Below are 23,977 nucleotides of genomic sequence, written 5' to 3'. Positions count from 1 at the left end.
TTGTTTCATTGAATGTCATCTTAAATTTGATAGTATATAACTTTTTATGCGATTGGATTAAATCGAAGATGTCAACTGATAACTCCGGCCTTATGTCTAAGAGAGTTATAATGTCACATCCAAAGAACTCTCATTTTTGCAATTGAAAAAAATTAAATAAATAAAAAACAGCATTTGTTAGTTCCACAGCATAGCTGTAACAACTAACTCATTTACAACTCCTAGTTCATATTTCCTCAACTTTGATGCGGGAAACCATTATATGAACTCAAAAAAAAAAGGGGAGTAGGGAAATTTATTGATACAGAATTATCATAACAACAAAATGACTCCAAGTCACTAGGTGCAGAAGCAAACAAAGAAAGCACGCCAAAACCCATTTACCTGTGGAGACCCTCTACACCAAAATAAGGGTTCTAACAAGCACTCGAAAGAAACAAACTCAGCGAGGGAAGACCCCATGTACATCAACCTTGGTTCTCTTAAAACTATCAACAATATGATGTGCAGCTACTAATACAATCTGTGCCTGATTTTTAGCACCACGCAGGGAGGCTTTATCAACTATCACTCTCTCTTCTGCTTTTTGTATGGTATAACCCCCATCATTGAATAACTGCAGAGAGTACAGCAAGGCACCTCTCCATGCAGAAATTGCATAGCAATCACTCTCAACATTAGAGATTTGAACTCCGATGCGTGTCCAATTTCAACCTAACAAATCTTTAAATAAGTTGGGATTTTGACTTGATGGGGTCACACCCATCTGCCTAACAAGTGCATCCTTTTCCAATGAATCTTTAAGATTTGGACCTTTACTAAATTGCGAGGGGTGTGCAGCTGCAGTTATATTGTGAGCAGAGTCCGTGGTAGCATTTGCCAATCCAGATACAAGATTGTCATCACTCCTATTAGATGACGAAGGATACATGAAGCCACCACTCTGCCCACTTGCAGGTTTGTCTGAATATAATTGCATAATATCAGGTGCGCTAGTGGAACCAACAATGCCAGGATTAGCACTTGAACCAAGTTGGGTTGGGTCAAGCAGCTCTTCCAATTGCTTAAATGGATCAACCGATGAAGGACCATCTTTAAGGGTTGGTTCACCCAGGTCAAGCAAGTCTGGAGGGGGTTGAACAGGAGTTGTTTTCTCTACTAAAACATCAGTGGTAGATCCAGCTGTTGACTTTAAAACATGGCTGCTTCCCTTAGGAACCTTGTGGCCTGTTGAAGACGCCCTTCTCTCAGATTTTGATGTACCTCCAAAAAGAGATGCAGCAAGCTTCTGCTTTTCAGGAGAGATTTCAACTTGTGTCTTCTTCAAGTCATAAGAAGCCTCACGTGCTTTTGAATTCACATTGCTTGACCCATCAACAGGAGTAACCTCATACACAGTATTCTGTGAGCTGGAATTTGATGTAGAGGCTGCAGAAGATGAGTAAGTTGGCCTACCCCACTTCTTCTGGACTCCATCAAGTCGTAGCTTGACTTCTGATGATCCAGTATCAGATGAAGACGGCACAGTAGCTGCCTGTTGTACCTCCCTATGATAAGATGGCTCAGGAACTGGAACAAGTTCGGTTGATGATGCAAGTGATACTGGAGTTGTCCTAGACGGCACCGAGGGCTTCGGAAGCTCATAAGCCTCAAACCTAAGACCATGAGTTGAAGCTTCATGCTGATCTTGGCTTCGGAAATTGCTGATATCTAACATCCCAGAACGTTCACTCTCCGGGATATAAGGCTGAGCCCCTTTTTCTAGTGACTGTTGAACGTAATCATTAAGGAAAGAGAGGTTTTTATCAATCTGCAAACAAAATTGGAAGACATTAGTATTGCTACTGCATGGTAATGCCAGAAAATGTGAGAAAAATCCATCAAATGGCAACAAATAATCTACAGCTCCAATAACTAAGCATCAAAAGCATATCTAGAAAATAGAAAATAAAAATTGAAAAAATAATGGTTCCTACTCAAGATATATGCCACAGTAGCCCCATTTTTTATTTAACTTTCAAAGCAACTGCAGTTCAAGGGTATTGGACATACCAGAAAATCATATCATCCATCAAACAATTTGTTTGGAAACTAAAATGGGGAAAAAGCAGGTAATAAGCTAAATGATAAGTGTCACAAGATTTAATAAGGATATGATAAATTGAAAGCAAGCGGCTTCTAAGATTGCATAAAAGTGAAAGAGACAAGGTAACACAAAAATTATGCACATTATATGACTCACAAGCACAAGCCTATTAATTCATAAAAGAACATCAATGCATAAACTGAAAAAATTAAAAAGGACCTCAATATCTTCACAACTTGCATCTGATGGCAGAATACATTCAACGGCATGAGCATCCAAGCCAATGATTGCTTGAAGTTCATATACACGCTGCTGCAAGTCTGTTGAGTGGGAAGCTGATAATTCCTCAATCAAAGATTGACACTGCAAGACACAAAGTAAGGTTTACTGAATTGCTCTTTACTGCGAGATACAAAGTAAGATTTACTGAATTGCTCCTCCATGAAATCAGGACATGATAATGATACCATTGACCATGCAACAGATATCAGTAGCTGAGAAAGCTTGCAACTTCCAAGAAGAGAAATAAATTATAGTAAAATATATCTAAAAGTACACTCAATATATATAATATATTGCATTTTATACTATAGAAGAATGCATAAATTACATTATTAGCATGTTGAGGAAAAACTATAATGATCTAATTCAACAACTGAAGAAAACAAAGCTGTACAAATTATCAATCGAAGCCAAACCGCACCACTCCCCCCACCCCACAAACAGGTCAAAATTTGATCAAATTCACATCCAGAATCACAGGCCAAAAGAAACTTGGAAAAAGGGGCGACTCAGTGCAACAAGAATCCCACAATTGCGGGCTCTGAGGATGGTTAATCTACACAGCCTTACCCCTGCATAGCAAAGAAGCTGTTTCCGTGGCTCAAACCCATAACTTCCGGGTCATAAATGTAGTAACTTTACTATTACACCAAAAGAACATTGAAATTACATAAAAATTAACACACAAAAGTGCTCATGAAAAATAGAAGAGTTGCCTATCTGAAGTCTCCAAAAATTAAAATCATGAGGACAACAAGAACACAAGCAAACTCCAGTTTAAAGACTCAAGAAACTTAGAATTATGGTCAGGATATTGTACAGCTGTCATTTGGGAAATTGATTACTTTTTCTCAACAGGTTGTGCATCAGGCAGTTCAGTTTGGTTGAAAATTCATTGAAATGAATTTAACCTAAGCTGAATTTGATACAGTTTTGTTTGTTTTGTTAATGAATTCAGTTACAGGACTAAAGAAGAGAATCGTAATTTAGCCCTAGACAAATAAAACAGAAAATTAAATTTATACATACATTATAATTGATATATTCAATCATACAAATAATATAACATAATCATTGATCTAAAAATATATTGTAGTTTTAAAGAAAAAAAATACTACAACAATTAAAATAAGATGTAAAAAAATTAACTTCTTTTTCAAAAATTTTTGAATGATTCAAATCCAATAAATGAAGCCTCTTGAAGTCCAAATAACAGCATATTGCTGCTTAAATAAAAATTTACTTGAAGAAATGCGGAGCACACAAGTACAGAAAAGCAGAGAACTCAAGAAACAGAGGCTGGGTTGCATAAAATGAAATAGTTCTCTTCGCTTCTGATTGTCAATAACTGAACAAACCTAATATCATAACCCTTATTTTAGGGAAATTGTTCTTCACATTATACCAAGGACATCATTGAGCTTCTCACTTCATATGGGCAAATTTCCAACACATTCCAACACACATCATGTTGGATAGGAGTAGGAAAACTGTGATTGCTAAATATGGTATCCCCAGAGGCAAAATCCATTGCAATCTGGCCAATACAGGACAGGACAGGACAGAGCATTTTTAAAATCCAGCCTAGAAAAGAAAACTCTTATAGGCACATAAATTTCCCTTGGAAACCAATAAACATCCACTAAACCCAACAAAATCATACTTAACGGGGGAAAAAAAGCATCAATCTACCCAATTAACAAAATTGAGCAAAATTAGATTCACAGGAACAATGCAACAATGGTTTACATAAAACCTTCCACAAATGGTTTACACGAACTACAATATTGGGGGGGAAAAGAAACTGCTTGAAGTATCTTGAACTGGCAAAAGATAAAATGGGTAAAGTGCACAAAAATTAAATAAAACTAGGGTAAAGATAGATGTTAGTGTTGTAGTTAGAGTGCTGGAGTTAAGAGTCAAAGTCGAAGGCAAAGCAGTAAATTTAAGTGCAATGGCCAAGGAAGTTGAGTGAAACTGTGAAAGAGAAGTGAGAAAGATGATGGCAGAGGCAGAGTGTGGCAGCACAAATGAAACATAAGATTTATACCTTTAGTTTATAAAACCTGAACCAAATGGTACTGATTCTTCAATAAATAGAATACAAACTGCATGAGGGGTAACCCAGTGCACGGAGCATCCACACAAAATAAATCAGTTACTTCAGTTAATTCTGATCAAAATATTGGAGGGATTATAGAGAAAAAGAAAGTTACCTCAAGTTATCCCTTATCGTGTCGCTCTCTAATAAGGGAAAAATATATTTATACTAAAAAAAACTATTATTTATCATATATTATAAACAATATGGGTGTTAGGGGAAATTTTATAACTATATTAAAAACAAAACCTCCCAAAAACCAACCCCCCCCCCCCCCCCCCCAAAAAAAAAAAAAAAAGGAAAAAAAAGAAAAAAAAACACACATTCGAGTGAAACCTTTTAGACAAGGTTTCTTAGAGATGAACCCAAACTTTAAGATTGAGTATATGAATGCCATAAGATAATGTTATTATTATTATTATTATTATTATTATTTGGTTTAATTACAAAATACCACTGGATGTTTGCCGAAAAATACATTTTGCTCCCTACTGTTTCAAAATTAGCACATTTGGTCCCAATGCTACCATCAATGAAAAATTAGATTTTGAAGGACTAAAGTGTTTATAATATAATAATTAATGGACTAAAGAAATAAAATATATTTTATTTTAAAAATTCAGTGACCAAACTGTAATCTAATTTTAAAACATCAAGAAATAAATATAGTAAAAAATGATTAAGATGTAAGAATTCAACACTCAAGATGATCTAAACATACGGATATAAGATGTTCTCAGGGTATTAACTCAACAAACACAAACAAAAAATGTGATTAAACTCTACATTACCAAGGGGTGGATTGGTCTTAGATGAGCATCCGGATATAGTAAAAACACTAGCCAACTACAAAATTCAATTGGGATAGTGGAAATATGAGCTCTTCACATAAGGTTTAAGAAACCTACCTCAGGTAAAATATCCACTTTTCTTCCAGCAGCAATTTCAAAAACAAATAGTTTCATGAGAGCTGTAACTGCATATGACTTCAAGAAAAAGCAAAGAATTAATACTCATTTCAACAATATATATTTTATCAGACAAACAGAATACAACAAACCATATATATGTTACCTCAAGCTTATAAAACAAGGTATGACATTTAAAAGCTCTCTTTCACACCCATGAATCCACAAACACACACGGACCCAAAACAAATACTTGAAAAGAAAAAAATGATTTAGAGGAATAAACATTTAAAAAACGCAAAAGCAGAATCTGCAACATTCCAGCAGTTGCAGTTGAGGACAAGTCGAAAAGCATTAATCCCAAGAAGCTAATTTCAAGAAGCTAATTCATTAATAATCATTTAGAGACGAAGTGCTTTTTCCAAAATGCTATTACTTGCCAAGAAGCTAATGTCGAAACTTACATATAAATTATTAAATCTCCAAAATGCCTGGAGATTCTAATAAAAATTACTTTACTGATGAGAACAAAGCTAAAGCAATGTTGTAATATACAAGCCATTCCACAACAATTTATTACTGTCTGCCAAACAGACACAAACGGATAGAGAAAGGAAATTAAAAATTGTTTGTGGTACTTAGATAAGTTACCAAAAAAAGGAAGGGCAATTTAGGTGATAAAAATTGATCTCACTCAAGAAAGTGTGGTCCCATGCTATTTAGCACGGAAACGGAAACGAGGACAGGGGGAAACGCGGAAACGGACACTGGGAAACGGCATTTTAAAAAATTTAGGAAACGAAAATTAATTAGATTATTTATATATTTATAATTATAAATAATTGAAATAATAAATATATAAAATAATAAAATTAATATTAAAATGCAGGAAACAAAGGGTTAAAGTTTTAATACAGTGAAAATTGAATAAATAAAAATAATAATGATTAAAAAAAATTCTTCAAACTGGCAAAGCATCAGATAGGGAAGGAAACGAAAATTAATTAGATTATTTATATATTTATAATTATAAATAATTGAAATAATAAATATATAAAATAATAAAATTAATATTAAAATGCAGGAAACAAAGGGTTAAAGTTTTAATACAGTGAAAATTGAATAAATAAAAATAATAATGATTAAAAAAAATTCTTCAAACTGGCAAAGCATCAGATAGGGAAGGAAACGAAAATTAATTAGATTATTTATATATTTATAATTATAAATAATTGAAATAATAAATATATACTACTACTACTACTACTACTACTACTCCTCTCTTCTTCTTCTTCTTCTTCTTCTTCTTCTTCTTAAATAAAAATAATAATGATTAAAAAAAATTCTTCAAATAGGAAATTGCGTGGGTATCGATATACATCACGGGATTAGGGGAAGGAGCAGAGCCGTCGGGGAAGGAGCAGAGCCGTCGGGGAAGGGAGGCAGACTGGCAAAGCATCAGATAGGGAAGGAAGCAGAGACCAGTCACCTCCCGTCCCTGGCTCGCTGCCCCACCAGGTACTCCTCCTCCTCCTCCTCCTCCAGGTACTCCTACTCCTCCTCCTCCTCCTCCTCCAGGTACTCCTCCTCCTCCTCCTCCTCTTCTTCTTCTTCTTCTTCTTCTTCTTCTTCTTCTTCTTCTTCTTCTTCTTCTTCTTCTTCTTCTTCTTCTTAAATAAAAATAATAATGATTAAAAAAAATTCTTCAAATAGGAAATTGCGTGGGTATCGATATACATCACGGGATTAGGGGAAGGAGCAGAGCCGTCGGGGAAGGAGCAGAGCCGTCGGGGAAGGGAGGCAGACTGGCAAAGCATCAGATAGGGAAGGAAGCAGAGACCAGTCACCTCCCGTCCCTGGCTCGCTGCCCCACCAGGTACTCCTCCTCCTCCTCCTCCTCTTCTTAGCATCAGATAGGGAAGGAAGCAGAGACCAGTCACCTCCCGTCCCTGGCTCGCTGCCCCACCAGGTACTCCTCCTCCTCCTGGTACTCCTCCTCCTCCTCCTCCTCCTCTTCTTCTTCTTCTTCTTCTTCTTCTTCCCTGGCTCGCTGCCCCACCAGGTACTCCTCCTCCTCCTGGTACTCCTCCTCCTCCTCCTCCTCCTCCTCTTCTTAGCATCAGATAGGGAAGGAAGCAGAGACCAGTCACCTCCCGTCCCTGGCTCGCTGCCCCACCAGGTACTCCTCCTCCTCCTCCTCCTCCTCCTCCTCCTCCTCCTCCTCCTCCTCCTCCTTGCAGGTGCGACATTTTTTTTTTTAAAGAAACACCAGGTCTTCTTCTTCTTCTTCTTCTTCTTCTTCTTCTTCTTCTTCTTCTTCTTTTTTCTTTGCCTTCTCCTTCTTTCTTCTTGCAGGTGCGACATTTTTTTTTTTAAAGAAACACCAGGTCTTCTTCTTCTTCTTCTTCTTCTTCTTCTTCTTTTTTCTTTGCGACATTTTTTTTTTTAAAGAAACACCAGGTACTCCTCCTCCTCCTCCTCCTCCTCCTCCTCCTCCTCCTCTTCTTCTTCTTCTTCTTCTTCTTCTTCTTCTTTTTTCTTTGCGACATTTTTTTTTTTAAAGAAACACCAGGTACTCCTCCTCCTCCTCCTCCTCCTCCTCCTCTTCCTCCTCCTCCTCCTCCTCCTCCTCCTCTTCTTCTTCTTCTTCTTCTTCTTCTTCTTCTTCTTCTTCTTCTTTCTTCCTTGCCTTTTTCTTCTTCTTCTTCTTTTTTCTTTGCCTTCTCCTTCTTTCTTCTTGCAGGTGCGACATTTTTTTTTTTAAAGAAACACGTGTCCGGAGAAGGAAACGCGTTTCCGATTTCAAGGAATTACGAAAACGGCATGGAGATGTTTCCTCACCGTGTCCTATCGTTTCCGGTAAGTAAACGTTTCCAAAACGGGAAAACGCTCCCGCCTCCCGTTTCCGTGCATCCTAGGTCCCATGTAGGAATGGGTACATAGAATCTCATGTGAATCAACGAGGACCAGGCGACTGAAGGTTCTTGTAGAAAAAGCCATTGAAATTATTATCTTACACCACCACCACCACCACCACAACAAAGACAACAACTAAGCCTTATTCCCCAACCAGCTGTAGTCGTCTGTATACATCCTTTTTCACCATTCAGCACTGTTTGAGACTAGTTTTGCATCAATATTTAAAAATTGTATATCTTTTGATACTACTTTCCTCCACGTCGTTTTAGGTCTCCCTTCTTTTCCTCACTCCTACCACTAAATTGTAAATATTTTGATACTAAATTATTATCTTATACGTTGGAAGAATTGATTATATATTATACAAAAGGGCAAAGAATAAGGAAGGAAATCAATTAGCTATTAATCAAAGTTTCATTTATCCAATGAGCGATAATACACAAACCACACAATTAGATGGACCTTGACAATGAAAGGCTAGAGTACTGCACACACATAAGGCACATTCAGAAAAGGATTTCTCTCAGTAAGTATAAAATAGACTTAAATATAGAGAAGCCACATTGAGGCCACATAAAAGTACATGAAACATGCCAGAAAGCACCAACAGAAAAGGGAAATAAACAAAAGCAACCAAAGACATTGGAAAGGGATCAATCTAGCATTTAAGCTCCATTTGCTTCACGAAAAATAACTTGTTTATGGAAAATATTTTCCATGCAAAATTATTTCTTAAGAAATGAAAATATTTTCAGAAATAAGCTCAATTTGCCCCCGTACTTTTTAGGGATGTCTAATTTAGCCCATTTTGAACCTTTAGTCCAATTTAGACCTTCTACTTTTGACTTAAGTTCAAATTGGCCCGAAATAAGCTCAATTTGCCCCCTGTACATTTTAGAGACGTCCAATTTAGCCCTTCTACTTTTGATTTAAATTCAAATTAGCCCATTTTTTCATTTTCTAACATTAAAATGTTATTTTTATTTCATTTTGCTATGGCATACGACCTAATACTAACAAATACCTACTTTATAAAAAGAGAGTCACATTTAGTGACTTTCAAAAGTGGACAACATAGAAGTCAAATCGACTTCCTCTTAACCAGGAAGACAAATAGAGCTCTATACAAGGATTGCAAGGTCATTCCAGGAGAGGATTTAACAAGTCAACATCGGTTAGTGGTCTCGGATGTCAAGTTTAGGAACAATTCAAGTAAGGTCAGAAGAAATAGTGTAGTTCGAACAAAGTGGTGGGAGTTCAAAGGAGTAAAGCAAGTGAAGTTTAAAAATGAGCTTTTCGAGTCCGAAGCATAGAAGCTGAATATGGAGACCAATGATATGTGGATACAGATGGCATCAAAGATTAAAGAAGTAGCTAGAAAAGTACTTGGAGAGTCTAAAGGACATGGACCACCCTCAAAAGAGAGATGGTGGTGGAATGAGGAAGTACAAAAGGCAGTGAAGAGAAAAAGAGAATGGTATAAGAAATTACCTAAATGTGATAATAATGAGGCATATGAACAATACAAGATAGCAAAGAAAGAGGCAAAAAAGACAGTTAGTCAAGCAAGAGCACAGGCCTTTGAAAAGTTATATGAAAAACTTGAAACTAAAGAAGGGGAGAAAGATATTTATAGATTAGCAAAGAGGAGAGAAAGGAAATGTTAAGATCTCAATCAAGTTAGGTGCATTAAGGATAAAGAAGGAAAAGTATTGGTGAAAGATGAGGATATTAAAGAAAGATGGAGAAATTATTTTAATGATCTCTTTAATAATAATCAAAATGGTAATAGCGTGAATATAGACTATAAAACAATAGAAAAGAATGTGAATTATACTAGAAGGATTAGATCTTTAGAAGTAAAGAAAGCACTTAAGAGAATGAAAGTGGGTAAAACTTGTGGAACTGATGGAATACCAATTAAAGTGTGGAAGTATTTGGGAGATATAGGAGTGGCATGGTTAACTAAATTATTTAATAAGATTCTAAACTCAAAGAAAATGCCTGATGAATGGAGGAAGAGTATTTTAGTACCTATTTTTAAAAATAAGGAAGACATACAAAGTTGCTCAAACTATAGAGGAATTAAACTCATGAGCCATACTATGAAGTTGTGGGAGAGAGTTGTGGAACATCAACTACGTTATGATACTTCTCTCTCAATCAATTTGGCTTCATGCCCGGTCGTTCAACTATGAAAGCAATATTTCTCATTAGATGCTTGATAGAGAAATATAGAGATGTGAAGAAAGATCTACACATGGTTTTTATTGATTTGGAGAAGACTTATGATAGTGTTCCAAGAGATGTCCTATGGAATGTGTTAAAACAAAAAAGGGTATCTATTAGGTACATATAAGTGTTGAAAGATACGTATGAAGGAGCAACTACTATTATGCACACAGTGGGAGAGGATACAAGAGATTTTCCGATCTCAATTGGATTACACCAAGGATCAGCTATAAGCCCTTACCTTTTTACATTAGTTTTAGATAAATTAATGAAACATGTACAAGAGAGTATTCCTTGGTGTATAATGTTTGCGGATGATATTGTTCTGATAGATGAGACGTGAGAAGGAGTCAACAGAAAGCTAGAGCTTTGGAGAAGTATTCTAAAGTCAAAGGGCTTTAAGTTAAGTAAAACGAACACAGAATACATGCATTGCAAGTTCAGTGAAGGCCAAACTGGTGATAGGGAAGGAGTTAGTTTGGATGGAGTGGTACTGTCCCAAAGTAATCACTTTAAATATCTCAGCTCAGTCCTTCAAGTATATGGGGGATGTGAGGAGGATGTTAGTCATAGGCTTAAAGCCGGATAGTTGAAGTGGAGACGTGCCACGGGAGTTTTATGTGATCGCAAGATTCCTAATAAGTTGAAAATAAAATTTTACCGTACAGTCATACAACCGGCTATGTTATATGGTAGTGAGTGTTGGGCACTAAAGGAGTCGTATGCGTCTAAGATAAGAGTTGCAGAGATGAGAATGTTAAGGTGGATGAGTGACCATACTAGACTAGATAAAGTCCTTAATGAGAGTATTAGAGAAAAGGTATGAGTGGTGCAAATTGAGGATAAGTTGAGAGAAGAGAGATTAAGGTGGTTTGGTCATGTGAAGCGTAGATATACGGAGGCTCCAGTTAGACAAGTAGAGCACATTAGGTTAGAGGATAGAAAAAAAAAAGGGGCAGACTTAAATTGACTTGGAGGAGAGTAGTACAACATGACCTAGAAGCATTACACATTTCTGAGGATTTAACCCAAAATCGTTTAGAGTGGAGAAAACAAATCCATATAGCCGACCCCAAATTTTTTGGATAAAGGCTTAGTTAAGTTGAGTTGAGTTGAGTTTAATTAAATTAAATTAAATAATAAAAACAATATTATTTAATATTAATAATTAAAATGAAAGTATAAAAAATATTATTTTTATATTTTCATTAATTAATTAAAAATAAGTTAAATATATTTAAAAATAATAAAAAATATTTTATTTGAACTATAATTAATTAAAATTAAAAATTATGATCATAACTAATTTTAATTATTTTCCATATTATTAATTAATATTAAAAATTTAAATATATAAAAATTAACTAATTATAATTATTTAATTAACATTAAAATATTATTATTTTCAATTTAGTTAATTTATTTTTAATTAAATAATTAAAATATAAAAATAATTTTTTTCATACTTTCATTTTATATATTAACATTAAATAAATTATTTTTATTTTTTAATTTAATTAATTATAAAAAATAAAAATAATATTTTAATATTAAAAAATAAAAGAGCTAATTTGAACTTAAACCAAATGTAGAAGGGCTAAATTTGACTCAAAAGTTAAAAATAGGCTAAATTGGACATTTCTAAAAAATACAGGGGGCAAATTGGGCTTATTTCCACTAAATAATGGCGTGTGTACACCAATTGAGCCAATTTGTTACAGGGGGCAAAATGGGCTTACTGCCACTAAAAAATGGCGTGTGTACACCAATTGAGCCAATTTGTACTTAAACCAAAAGAAGAAAGGCTAAATTGAACCAAAAATTAAAAATGGGCTAAATTGGACATCCTTAAAAAGTACAGGGAGCTAAATTAAGGTTATTTCCAAATATTTTACATTGTTTGGCTATGATATTAAATTAATTTGTTTATGTGATGCACGCATAAATGTTTTTATATTTTAATGAGATTGTAAAATTTCATTAAATAATTTTCTTTTTTGAAAAAGAGAATCATTTTCCTTAAAAATTACCTTTGACCAAGAAAATATTTTCCTTTGACCCATTTTCCTAAGTGTCCTAAAAGCTAAAAAATGCAAAAAAATGTTTTCCAGAAAAATATTTTTCACAAAACAAACGAAGCCTTGACCTTTGTTTGGGAGGAAGTTTTTTAGAAGTAATGAAGGGTTTTTCAATATTTAAAAACTTTAAATTTGTATTTAGAAGGATTGAAGGTTTTTTAAAGTATGGATTTTGGAGGTTTTTCAAAACCTTCAAAAAACCTCCATTTTCCAACCCACCAAATTGGTAGGTTGATAAGGTTTCTCTTTAAAACCTCTGAATACTTTAAAAACCTTCCTTTTCTCCCAAACACTAAAAATTATTAAGGTTTGAAAACAACGAAAAACCTTACTTTGAAAAACTTTACTTTATAAGATATTACTCTGTCTCCTCCCAAATGGAGTGTTAATGTGCAACACAATTCCTAATTCTAGGAGCACCAAGATGCATTGGAAAATAATAGATACCTTAACAATTTCATCATTGGAATATGCATCTGCCACATCACATAATTTCCCAGTAACATATGAAGCGGAAAACTTTCCATCAGCAGTTCCATATTCCCCCAAGACCCAACAAATGACCTGTAATCAATAGTCCAGTAATTAAAAAGTGGATTATTTCAGTAACATCCATATGCAGAAATACAAAACCAAAAGGAGCATAAGTAAACTTTATTTGAAAGGAACATACTTGAAGAAATAAAGATGGAAGCTTTGGCTCTCCTATAATACGCAAATATGACTCCACCTGAAACACAAAAAAGAGAAATTCTCCATAAAAATTAGAAATAAAAAATTCATAAAATTGAACGAAATACCTCTGCTATTGGTGTACATAGAAGTAAAACAACTGGCATTTAGTAAAACTATATTTCCACTTAGGGCTTATCAAAAAAAAAGTTCAAATCAACCAAACTGAACAAAAGTTAACGGGTCATGAACTCATTGGGTTCGTCTTGTTTTCTTTTTTTCTTTTTTCTTTTTTCTTTAGAGATCCAGATTGGCCTCAGTTTGAAATACAAGCTTAACTAATTAATCAGTTTGGATTCCAGGTCGATATCTGCATTACCCAATCTAATCTGAACCATGTGAATTCTATAAATATGTAAATTAATTTATAATTTTATATAGAAAAGTAATGGCATTTTAGTTATATAAAAATATAAATATGCCTTTGGTACATAGTTATTAAAGGCGCGCCTTAGGCTCAAGGCTCACCAAGTTCGAATCCTAGCACCATATGCACCTAGGTGTGCGCCTTTATTCTAGACACAGTGCTCTAGAAAGGCATACCTTTTTTATTTTCATCTTTAGCGAACACTTTCATTGGCAAAAAGAACTACCACTTAAACTCAAACCAACAAACCCAACTCAAGATATAAGTCAAAGATCAAAAAAGAAAAGCATCACATTTATTTGAATTTAATGAATTTTTTAAATTTTTTACTTTTACGCCTCACCTCGCTCAGGCGTGCACCTGAGCTTCACGTCTTGCGCCTAGGCTCTAGAACTCCTTGGCGCCTCAGTGCGCCTTGAGCCTTTAATAACTATGCTTTGACAGTTTCAATTGACACTCCTATACACATTGTATTTTTGGTATATTCTCTTTAAGTTTTTCTTTTTCTTTTTTCCTATAGATAATGGTTTTCTTATTTTAATTGTCTATTGTTCCATTAGTATTTTATTTGTTTTATTATTTGTGTATTCTTAAGAATGTCCATCTCTAGTATACTTCTTTCATTAAATAACGGCTGTTATCCAATGTAACAGTTGTTATTTATAGGCCTTTTGGCCTCCCATCCCGTTACTATGACACTTGTTATTTGAAAACGCAAAAAAAATTCCTGTAACAACAATTACATAATGGTAATGGCCATTATTTACCGTTAAGTAACGGTAATAGTCCATAACCTAACTTATTTTTTTAAGCAAGATGGGGGCCCAACTGTTGCTAGTTTGGGGAGTTTTGAAGCTATTGTGTCTCACTCTCTCTCAAATTTTCATCCAAACTTTTCTATCTTTCCACAAATCTTTCACTTGTCTCTCGAGCAAAGATCATCAACTATCTTTCTAATTCTACATGTCTATATCTTCCAAAAGGTGAGTTATTTATTTTCGTTTTTGGATTTTTGTTGAAGAATATTATGTTTGATCTTTGATGCCTTACTCTTTGTCCACTACGGACATGAAGTGGTCCTCACTCCTCATCGATGCTGATTTCACGAACAACGAATATGATGACCCAGATACCCTCTGCTTCTTCCATGACTTGCGCAAAGAAAGGTACTTCGGCCATCATGCACAAACTCACCTCAAGGTCTCCCTCTCTCTCTAGTGACATTTGTTGTCAATATTGAAATTTTTTCTGGGAAATTTAGGGGTTTAGGATTGGGAATTTACTAGGTATTAAGTCTATAGAACTATCAATTGAAATTTGTAGGGGGTTGTTTGATTTGTGACTAAAGGCAACTAAGAAAGTACATTATTATGATTATTATTTGTTTTTAATTGAATTTCTAGATTTACTAGAAGCTTTCTATCAATGATTGTTGACTTTTTTTTATAAACTTGGGTTGTTGATCGTTCATTTTTAATTTATTTTAAATCTTTGATTTGTAATTGTTAGGTGATTTGTGTTGCTGAAGATATTGAGATGATGAGCAATTGACCATGAATTTAATATCTACCTATGTTGCGGTGTTTGTTGAGAAAGAGGGACTGAAGGAGCAATCAAAAACCAAATTACCGAACCAAATTGAAGCAATTAGTTTGGTATAGTTCGGTTCTATCCATATATTCAGTTTGGTTCAATTCTCATATTTTCCTATTTTGGTTTGGTTCAGTTTGAACCGAATCAATCAATTGCACACCCTTAGATTTAACCATTCTTTTTTTTTTTTGTGTTATCCTTTATAAGATCCCACGTCCATTACTATATTTCATTTCTTATCCACATATAAAAGTACACACATGAATTAATAATCAAAAACTTAAATGAGAGAACAACATACAGCTGAAGATCTCAACTGACTATCTGCAGTATCATCCTCCTCCCCAAATCCCTCAGCAATTAAGCGCATCAAGTTATGAGCCACCTTACTTTTTACTAGATCTCCAGCGTGCTCAAAGACTCTATTCATGGTCTGCGGAATTAACATGTCAAAGAAAGATTAAAAAAAAAGAAAGATTAATAAACATTAAAAAAAATTAAAATAGCTATAATAGAAAAGGCAACATTGTACTTACCTGAATAAACCAGTGGTTGCTAGGTGCAAATTGCTCTGCAAGTTCTACACATCGAGATGCTATTTCAGTTTTGTAATGATTATCATTAATATTGATCATGTAATCAATCATTCGATCAACAATCACTTCAACATTGGAGGACTTTGTCATCTTATACAGCAATTCAAAGGTTTTTCGCTTTAGAGTATCATCTGGATCCTGTGTCATGTGCCAGCATCAAGGACTTCTTTGAGTGGAATGACATTAATTTGCAAGTAAATAACAACCACACAATACATGCTGAAAAATTATGCATAACAACTAATACTTCTAATACATATAAATTCATAACAATGGATTGTTTACACACAACCAACCAACTTTATACTTACAAATATAATTGGAAATTCCAAATTAGGTTCCAAATTGCATAATTTTCCCATGCCAATTTTTTATGGAGGGAATATGGACGAGTTCCCCATAATAGTAGGTTTACATTTGGGATCGGCTTTGAGTTCATACCTATTTGCCTTAGTTAGGGATGAGCTAACCAATCATATTCAATACAAGGTCCTATGGTGCATGTTATTTATGAACGAGGTTGTCTTAGTGGATGAAACTAGTGAAGGAGTTAATAAAAAATTTGAGTCGTGGAGAAGGACTCTTGAGAGTAAGGGTTTTAGGCTTAGTAGTAGGATGAAATACATGTATTGCGAGTTTAGCTCTTGTAGAAGGAAAGGAGGGGAGGTTCAATTTAATGGATTAGTGCCAAAATACAACCAATTCAAGTATTTAAGTTCTATCATCCAAAAGTGCTATGAATCCAGCTAAAAGCCCAAAAGAGAATTCTGGCCCAAGTAGGTTGAAAGTGTAATACAGAAGAAACAAAAGAGTAAAGGCTTCAGGAGCCAATACATCAACTAGAAGAAAATGGCTAGAGTTAGGTAGCTCTCAATTGGAGGAGAGAGGATGTATGATTCCGTTAGAGAAAGATGCAGGAAAGGGGACAAGGTTAAATAAGGTGAAGTGGAGCAAAGAGAGGCAAAGAAGAATTTCCTAAAATTTTGATAACTTTGTTGGGGCAAGACTCCCTAGTCTTGCTAGCGAGAAATATCTCCCCGGTTATCCTTTATTTTCTTTTATGATAGTGAAACTTGTATTTGAATTTCCAGAAAAGAGTGTTAGTGTATTTGTAGAAGAACTGAGAAGTGTTGTAATTAATGTCTGCATAATCAATAAAATTGAATTTCCCTTCATTTTCATTCTCTATTCTCATTATCTGGTTATAAACTTATTCTAACTCTATCAAAAAGAACAAAGTAATAAATGAAGATATAACGTATAGGATCAAAACAGGATAAATGAAATGGAAGAGTGCGTCATGTGTGTTATGTGATTGTAATAATAAGTTCTATAGAATTGTCGTCAGGCTAGCTATGTTGTATGATAATAAATGTCAGGCATCTAAGGTACAATATATCTACAAGATGAGTGTGGTAGAGATGTGATGTTAAAATGAATGTCTAGTATTAAAATAATAGATAAAATTACAAAAAACCACATTTGCCTGAGAGCGCATGTAGCACACATTGGGAATAAAATGATTTGGTCATGTCCAATATAAAGAATTAAATGCTCCGGTACAAAAATGTGATAAATTAGTAGTGAAAGTAGTAAAAAGGAAAAAGGGAGAGACATAAAGACATAAATGACATGGAAGAAAGTAGAGTATCAAAAGATTTATAATTTTTAAATATTGACCAAAATTAGCCTCAAACAAAGCTGAATGGTAAAAAATTATTATAGCTGATCCTAAGTAGTTTAGGATTAACACTTGATTATTGTTAGAAAAAAAAGGTGTCCAAATTGTTACTATGTCCATTAGGAAGAATGAAATTATTAGTAGTCTGTCTTTTCCATTTCTATAGCTAATGCATAAAACTCATAAACGTGATGTGAAATATTATAGCAAAGGCAAATAAATTTTGAGGAAAATAAATTTAGAGCTATCTCACTCGCTCTCTCTAGCTATTTGTCCGTCTACCTTTATTTGTCTATCTACCTATCCATCTACCTATCTCCCAATGGAATACATTATAATTATGGACTCCTATTCTCACAACTTGATATCATCCACTCACTCTATACAAGAAGGCCACGCCTTTTGGTTGTACTTCAACAAAGAACATTAGCATTTGGTTTGTTTATCCTACTCTTCAGTTTATTGAAATGAAGAAAAAATTTGTAAAAACAATTACCACAAAAGAAAAGTCATATCTACAGACTAGCAAAAATAACAAATTTCTCACAAATAATACTTTGTGAAGCATATTACATTTTTTTTTTTTTCTAAATATGACAAACACCCCTCCTCCCTTCCCCAACACCCAAAACAACTCTAATATAATATCACAAGTCGCAAACACCACTATCTCAATACACCACCAACCCATCTTCACTATAACCATCATTGATACCATGATCACTATCTTCATCCAACAACAATTGCCATGAATTTATGCTCTATATTATCACAACCAATGATGTTCTTCTTCATACATCACCAACATCAACTCTTCTAAAATTCATTTTTTCTTTTCCAATACCACAAAAGAAACATTGGAAAATAAGTCCAAATGCAAATGAAATAGGAGAAGAAAAACTTTAATAATAATAATAATAATAATAATAATAATAATAATAATAATAATAATAATAATTATAATAATAATAAGATGGGAAAAAAAAAACAAATGAATAGATCAGAAGCCAGTTAACTCATCCAATAGTTGCATGATCCAACAAAATACGTCATCTCACAAATACTTCAAAGTAAAAGTCTTACCTCTAAGCAGTCTATCACAGCCAATTGATGTTGTTCAGCAACCTCTGGACTTAATTTTATCAATCGACCAAGGGCATCTATGCCCATGTATTTCAAATTATGACTATCACTCTGCCACAAGATGACAATGATCGTGTGAACTGCCACATATTAAAGACAAAAAAGACATAACAAGCCTCAAAAATCTATGCACCAGTAATCAATAGGCTGCAAAAGACAAACCTTCAAGAATCTTGCTATTACATCTGCTGCAGCTTCTAGCAGTTTAGCATTGGGATATATAGCAGAGACACAGGATATACATTCATAAAGTACAGCATTTCCTATGTTACTTGATGAATCACACTTCCTAAATATGTCACCCACAACAGTATACATGTGCTCACTTGCTTGCTTGTCACCACTTCCTAGCAACGCCAAGATTTTCAGCAACTTGATCTGCATAAATAAACCATATTTAAATTACTCATCTCCGAAAACAAATATGACAAAATCAAATTATAGAAACAGAAGAAAAACATTTTAACAAAGTAGGTGAAGATCTCTCCTATCTGTCATCCCTTGTCTATTCTAAAGCCAGTTATGTCTTTAGGAAAAAAGGAAGAAAATTAAATACATTTTTTTAATATTACAGCAAAACCAAAGCTCAAAACTTCCTAATTCAAATATTAAGGTCAAATAAACTAGTTCCACAATCAACATAGAAGACACAGAACTTAGAAGACAGAGTGCAGCATGTGTTTATGTAGGACCTAGGACGGCAGGTGGGAACATATTCACATTCCTTCCAAACAACTCATATCTGCCCATCACTTAAAGCACATATTCACATCATTACCAAATTGCCACATTATGAGTCATAGCAAGTGTGGATCATATAGAGGAGAACCAGTAGGAATGAAGGAACAATTGTTCTGCCACCTCATCAATATTGCAAACATAACAATTACCAATTCTCTGGCCTTTATTGTGTATCAAAAATTCAAAACAACAATCAAATGCTAGGCCCATTTTGGAACCAATGTCATTTTTTTAAAAAAAAAAAGGCTTTCTTTTTTGCCTATTAAAAAAAAGTCTTCCTTTGGTCCATAAGGCAATAAATAAAACATGGAGGTATAAAGTAGATAGTGATGGCAATGTATGAAAGTGGTGGTGTTGGTGGGGATAGGACATGGTTCTAGGATGGTGGCATATTGGTGATGGTAGCAGTAAGTGGAGTCACAATGGTGAGTTGTAAAGTGGTGACAAGTTAATAGTAGCAGCAAGACTACACCTGGATGGTGACAACATTGGTGATAATAGCAGCAAGTTGATCATAACATGGCAGCAGCAGCAATTGTGATAACATGGTAGTGGGGCCATCATGGTGGAAGGGTTAGTTGGCAATGGTGGGCTGGCAAGATGGTGATAACAGTTGAGCTAAGCTGATGACAATAGCAGCATCACAGCATCACCCAGGGAAAGAAAGGGTAATGGTGATAGCAGCAATGTGAGAGTGAAGGCAGATGCTAGTGATTAATGATTATAGAGGCTAATGATTTCTAGTTTTTTTATACTTCTGTTGCTTAAAAAAGTTTTGAGCTTTGATAAAAGTATTAACCAAAAACATAATAACAGTTTTACCAATTATGTCTGCCTTATATGCCTTACACACACACACACACACACACATATATATATATAAACAAGAATCTACAATCAGCTTTGATGAAGGCAAATGTGAACATGCAATGACTGATACAGTCATCAAATGGTATGGATGCAGTCAACAGGGTACATGTACTTTAGTAGAAACTCATATATCCACCATAATCAGTCACTGGCAGCAAGAAAGTTGAAAAGCACAAAACATAATTCAATACCTGTATAAATGGAGCGGGCATCTGATGGTAATCGTAACTCTTTGGCAATCTACGCTCAGCTATTTGTTTGAGAATGCTTACAAAGCTTACCACTAAATCTTTATAAGAATTAACATCTATAGTTATCAGATCAAAAAGAGGACAAAGTGTTGCACCCATCACTCCAGGATCATTATCACAAAGCCTCTGCAACAGTAGAATCCACATTATGATCCTTGAACTGGATATTTAGAGGAAATATAGACAGTTCCATAAGGGATGAAGAAATTGACTGAAACAATAATGAAGAAAAAAGGGAAAGAAGACTACCAGTAAATCATTTTCTCTCTCATATTCTTCCAAAGATACCATCTTTTTCACAAACAAAATGTCTTAGAAATTCCAAACTAAAAAATATTTAGGAATTAGCTGAAGACAGATGTTTATTCCTTTAATTCATATTTATTTGAAGAAAAAAAATGGATCTTTGGTAATTCAGAAAATGCAGATTATACCCCCCCCCCCCAAAAAAAAAAAAAAAAAAAAAAGTGCTTAATTTCCTAAGCTTATCAAGTCTTTCATTTTATAATTTCTATTAAACTCATATATTTCAAGAGTCAAGAAAAAATTTCTGCATGCTCCTTTTAAACTATCCTGCATAGCATTCTTAAAATTAGTTGTCAAAAATATTAGGCACAAGCCAAATAGCAAAGACATATAAGAAAAATTATCACTAAAATATACCCCTTGCTATTCTTACAAATGCCCCCCTTAGGTGTTCTGATTTCTTGCTAAAATTCAATGTTTCCTTCTATTAGAAAAATTATTTGACCCCCCTTATCAAAAGCTAAATTGAAATATGTTCTCCTTAGAGAGAGAAAAGAAACTAAGAAGAACAAAATTCATGGAAACTTATGAAACTTAAAACCTTGTGATGTTTCAGTTCTTTTTCAATCATTAAACCAATGTATTATTTGTTTGAAATTTTTTGCATATTATATCCTTTTATTGCTAGCTAAATTAGATTCTCTTTTATTTGGCTGCTTATGTTATTATCATCAATTAACTTGTTCAAAACTAAAAGTTGCTTTTTAAATTGTCAAAGTATGTGCACTTTAAAATACGATTTTGTAAGAATTATTTGAACTAAAAATTGAGATTTAAATCCGTGGTCCTCTTGTAGATATTTTGACAATGAGATTAAAATCTTGCATGGATTTCTTTATGTTCAAAATTATTTTTTGGTTGTTTTGTTTCAACAAAACATCAAAAATTGTTTTCTTATAAATAAAATAATTGGTATATTGTTGAGTTTTTAGAAAGAAAGAAGAAAAGGGAGAGAAAAAGATATGGTTAACATCACATGCATTGTTAATATACAATTGAACTTCAGCATAAACTTCTATATTATACATAGAATCAATACGGAATAGCAAGCAGATTTTTAGTTTTGCAGAATTCCCTAGACGTGAAACAAATTCTATCAAAATAAATGGAAATTGCAAATAAATTGTCCACCCCTTATACTATGTAATGATTAGATTGGGTGGTTCTATCTCTCCTTATCAATTTTCTCTCTCCCTCTCTCTCTCCCGGAATAAACCATTATTAATTTACAATTGAATTCGTAATAGTAACTTTGGTCAAATTCATTTGAGTGAGTTCTTAAGAAATGAATTTAATACTTCTTCATTTGGCTCCATAACATTCTGTTAGACTCCATTTTAAGCTCATCTAGTTACAAAAGGCACATGTTGGCAGAGCTTTTCTACAGTTCAAATGGTAAAAGTATTCCCACAAAAGAATTTCAGACAACACAGAGCATATCACCTTAAATTCCCAATGTCAGAAATTCCAAAAACCTAACCTTGCGAAAATTTGAGACGAGATGAGAAACAGAGGAAGGGGACTTCTGATAAAAGCGATGAAGAGCCATAATCGCCTTCTTCCGAACAGCCTCCTTAGAATGGCCCAACAACTCCACCACCTGAGGAAGCACGGCAGGAATAGTCTCCTCATTGATCAACTTACAAACCACATTCAACGCAGCACATACAATCAAATAATTATCCGATTTCAAGTCCTTCTGAATGGTATTCACTATCAAGATGATCAAATCGTGATCCTCGTTGAGAAACAGCGTAACAGCAAGATACCCAGTTCGCTTGAGGAGCAAATTGTCATTGTGGGTCATCTTAACAGCGTGTATGTATCCGAAAGAAGCATCGTGGCCAAGCATCTCGACGTAGACAAGGCGGATGATGTACTCCTTCATCTTCCGCCTGGGGATGTCAGGCTCAACGATGCGTCGTTTGAGGGTTTCGATCTCGCTAAGAACAATTCGGTCCTCCTCGGCCTTGGATCGAGCCTCGCCGATTGATTTGACAAGATCGAGGAATTCTTTAGATTGGCCAAAGCCGCCTTGTGAGCCCATGGCGAGCTCCCTTCCTATGGTCTTGAGTTGCTCCATTGGATTGAATTTGATTATTGAAGTGAATTAGGGTTTTGGAGTTGGAAATTGTAGCATCAGTGATGAGCCGCTTGGTTTAAATCAGAGATGAGGACCACAATGAGAGAAATTTCAGATCTGATGATTTAATTTAAAAAAGAGAAAATAGGCCAATCGAACACGCAGCGCTTGCTTAATAGGGACGATCCAGTGTAGGGGAAGGAGGGTAAATATCAATAGGGCCCCCTACTTATAATAGAATTGTCATCAAATTTTAAAAATTATAATAAAATTACAATTAAATTTAAAAATATAATATAAAATTTTTTACATAATTAAATTTTTTTCACTCTTAATAATCAATTTATTTATTTATTTTATATATAAATATAAAAAAAAAACATTGATTACTTCATATTTTAAATTAATTATAATTATATTTTTATTATTTAAATTAATTTTAATATTTATATAAATTTTAAGTTGTCAATTTTAAAATTTATATAAATTTAAAATTTTTTATTTTATATATATATAATTTTAATTAAATATAAAATTTTTCAGAAAGTATTTGATTAAAATAAAAAAAATTAATAAGTAAAAACATAAAAATATATATAATTAATCTATAAAAAAAATTTATGTTTTATACTATATAATAATAATAATAATAATAATAATAATAATAATAATAATAATGAGAAAAGACAAAAATTCAGAATTCCTAAGTTTTGAGTATTATAAATTGAAATTATTTAATTCTCTTTGAATAACGTATTTTTATTCTACCACTAGAATTAGTATTGATTATGCATGCTTTATGAAAAATAAATCTTAAATGATAGATTAAAAAGTAAACTCAATTGGAATTGCTTAAAAAAAAAAATTGATTGGAATTAATTTCATATTTTAGGGTTTCTTACTTCTTAGCTTTATATAAAATTAAAGTTATTTCATTAACTTCTTTGGTTAAATATATTTTTATTTTATCTTTATAATTGGTGTTGATTATATATATCTTATTAAAAA

The 23,977-nt window shown here is 33.7% G+C and overlaps 1 protein-coding gene across 1 annotated transcript; it reads right to left on the bottom strand.

Moving 5' to 3' along the window:
• Positions 1–111: 111 nt before the first annotated feature.
• On the bottom strand, positions 112–23,179 carry LOC110667902 (AP-4 complex subunit epsilon). Its single transcript, XM_058141132.1, has 11 exons — positions 22,367–23,179; positions 20,521–20,706; positions 18,881–19,096; positions 18,659–18,769; positions 15,835–16,032; positions 15,600–15,731; positions 13,280–13,336; positions 13,054–13,170; positions 5,378–5,455; positions 2,306–2,449; positions 112–1,810 (listed from the first exon to the last, which is right to left on the bottom strand). The coding sequence occupies exons 1-11, from the start codon at positions 22,967–22,969 to the stop codon at positions 710–712; spliced, it is 2,943 nt and encodes a 980-aa protein (XP_057997115.1). The 5' UTR covers positions 22,970–23,179; the 3' UTR covers positions 112–709.
• Positions 23,180–23,977: the final 798 nt, after the last annotated feature.

The sequence above is a fragment of the Hevea brasiliensis genome, chromosome 18 (assembly GCF_030052815.1).
Source record: "Hevea brasiliensis isolate MT/VB/25A 57/8 chromosome 18, ASM3005281v1, whole genome shotgun sequence".
Taxonomy (NCBI): Eukaryota; Viridiplantae; Streptophyta; class Magnoliopsida; order Malpighiales; family Euphorbiaceae; genus Hevea; species Hevea brasiliensis.
The sequence above is the reverse complement of the archived record's forward strand: the minus strand, read 5'-3'. Positions and strand labels throughout refer to the sequence as shown.

Bases quoted from the DNA above. Each gene is read 5' to 3' on its own strand.
- LOC110667902 (XM_058141132.1), bottom strand. From the start codon at position 22,969: ATGGAGCAACTCAAGACCATAGGAAGGGAGCTCGCCATGGGCTCACAA. The intron at 15,732-15,834 runs GTAAGTACAATG...TTAATTCCGCAG, and splicing joins GCAACCACTGGTTTATTCAG to ACCATGAATAGAGTCTTTGA. The intron at 1,811-2,305 runs GTCCTTTTTAAT...TTTTGTTTGCAG, and splicing joins CAAGTTGTGAAGATATTGAG to ATTGATAAAAACCTCTCTTT.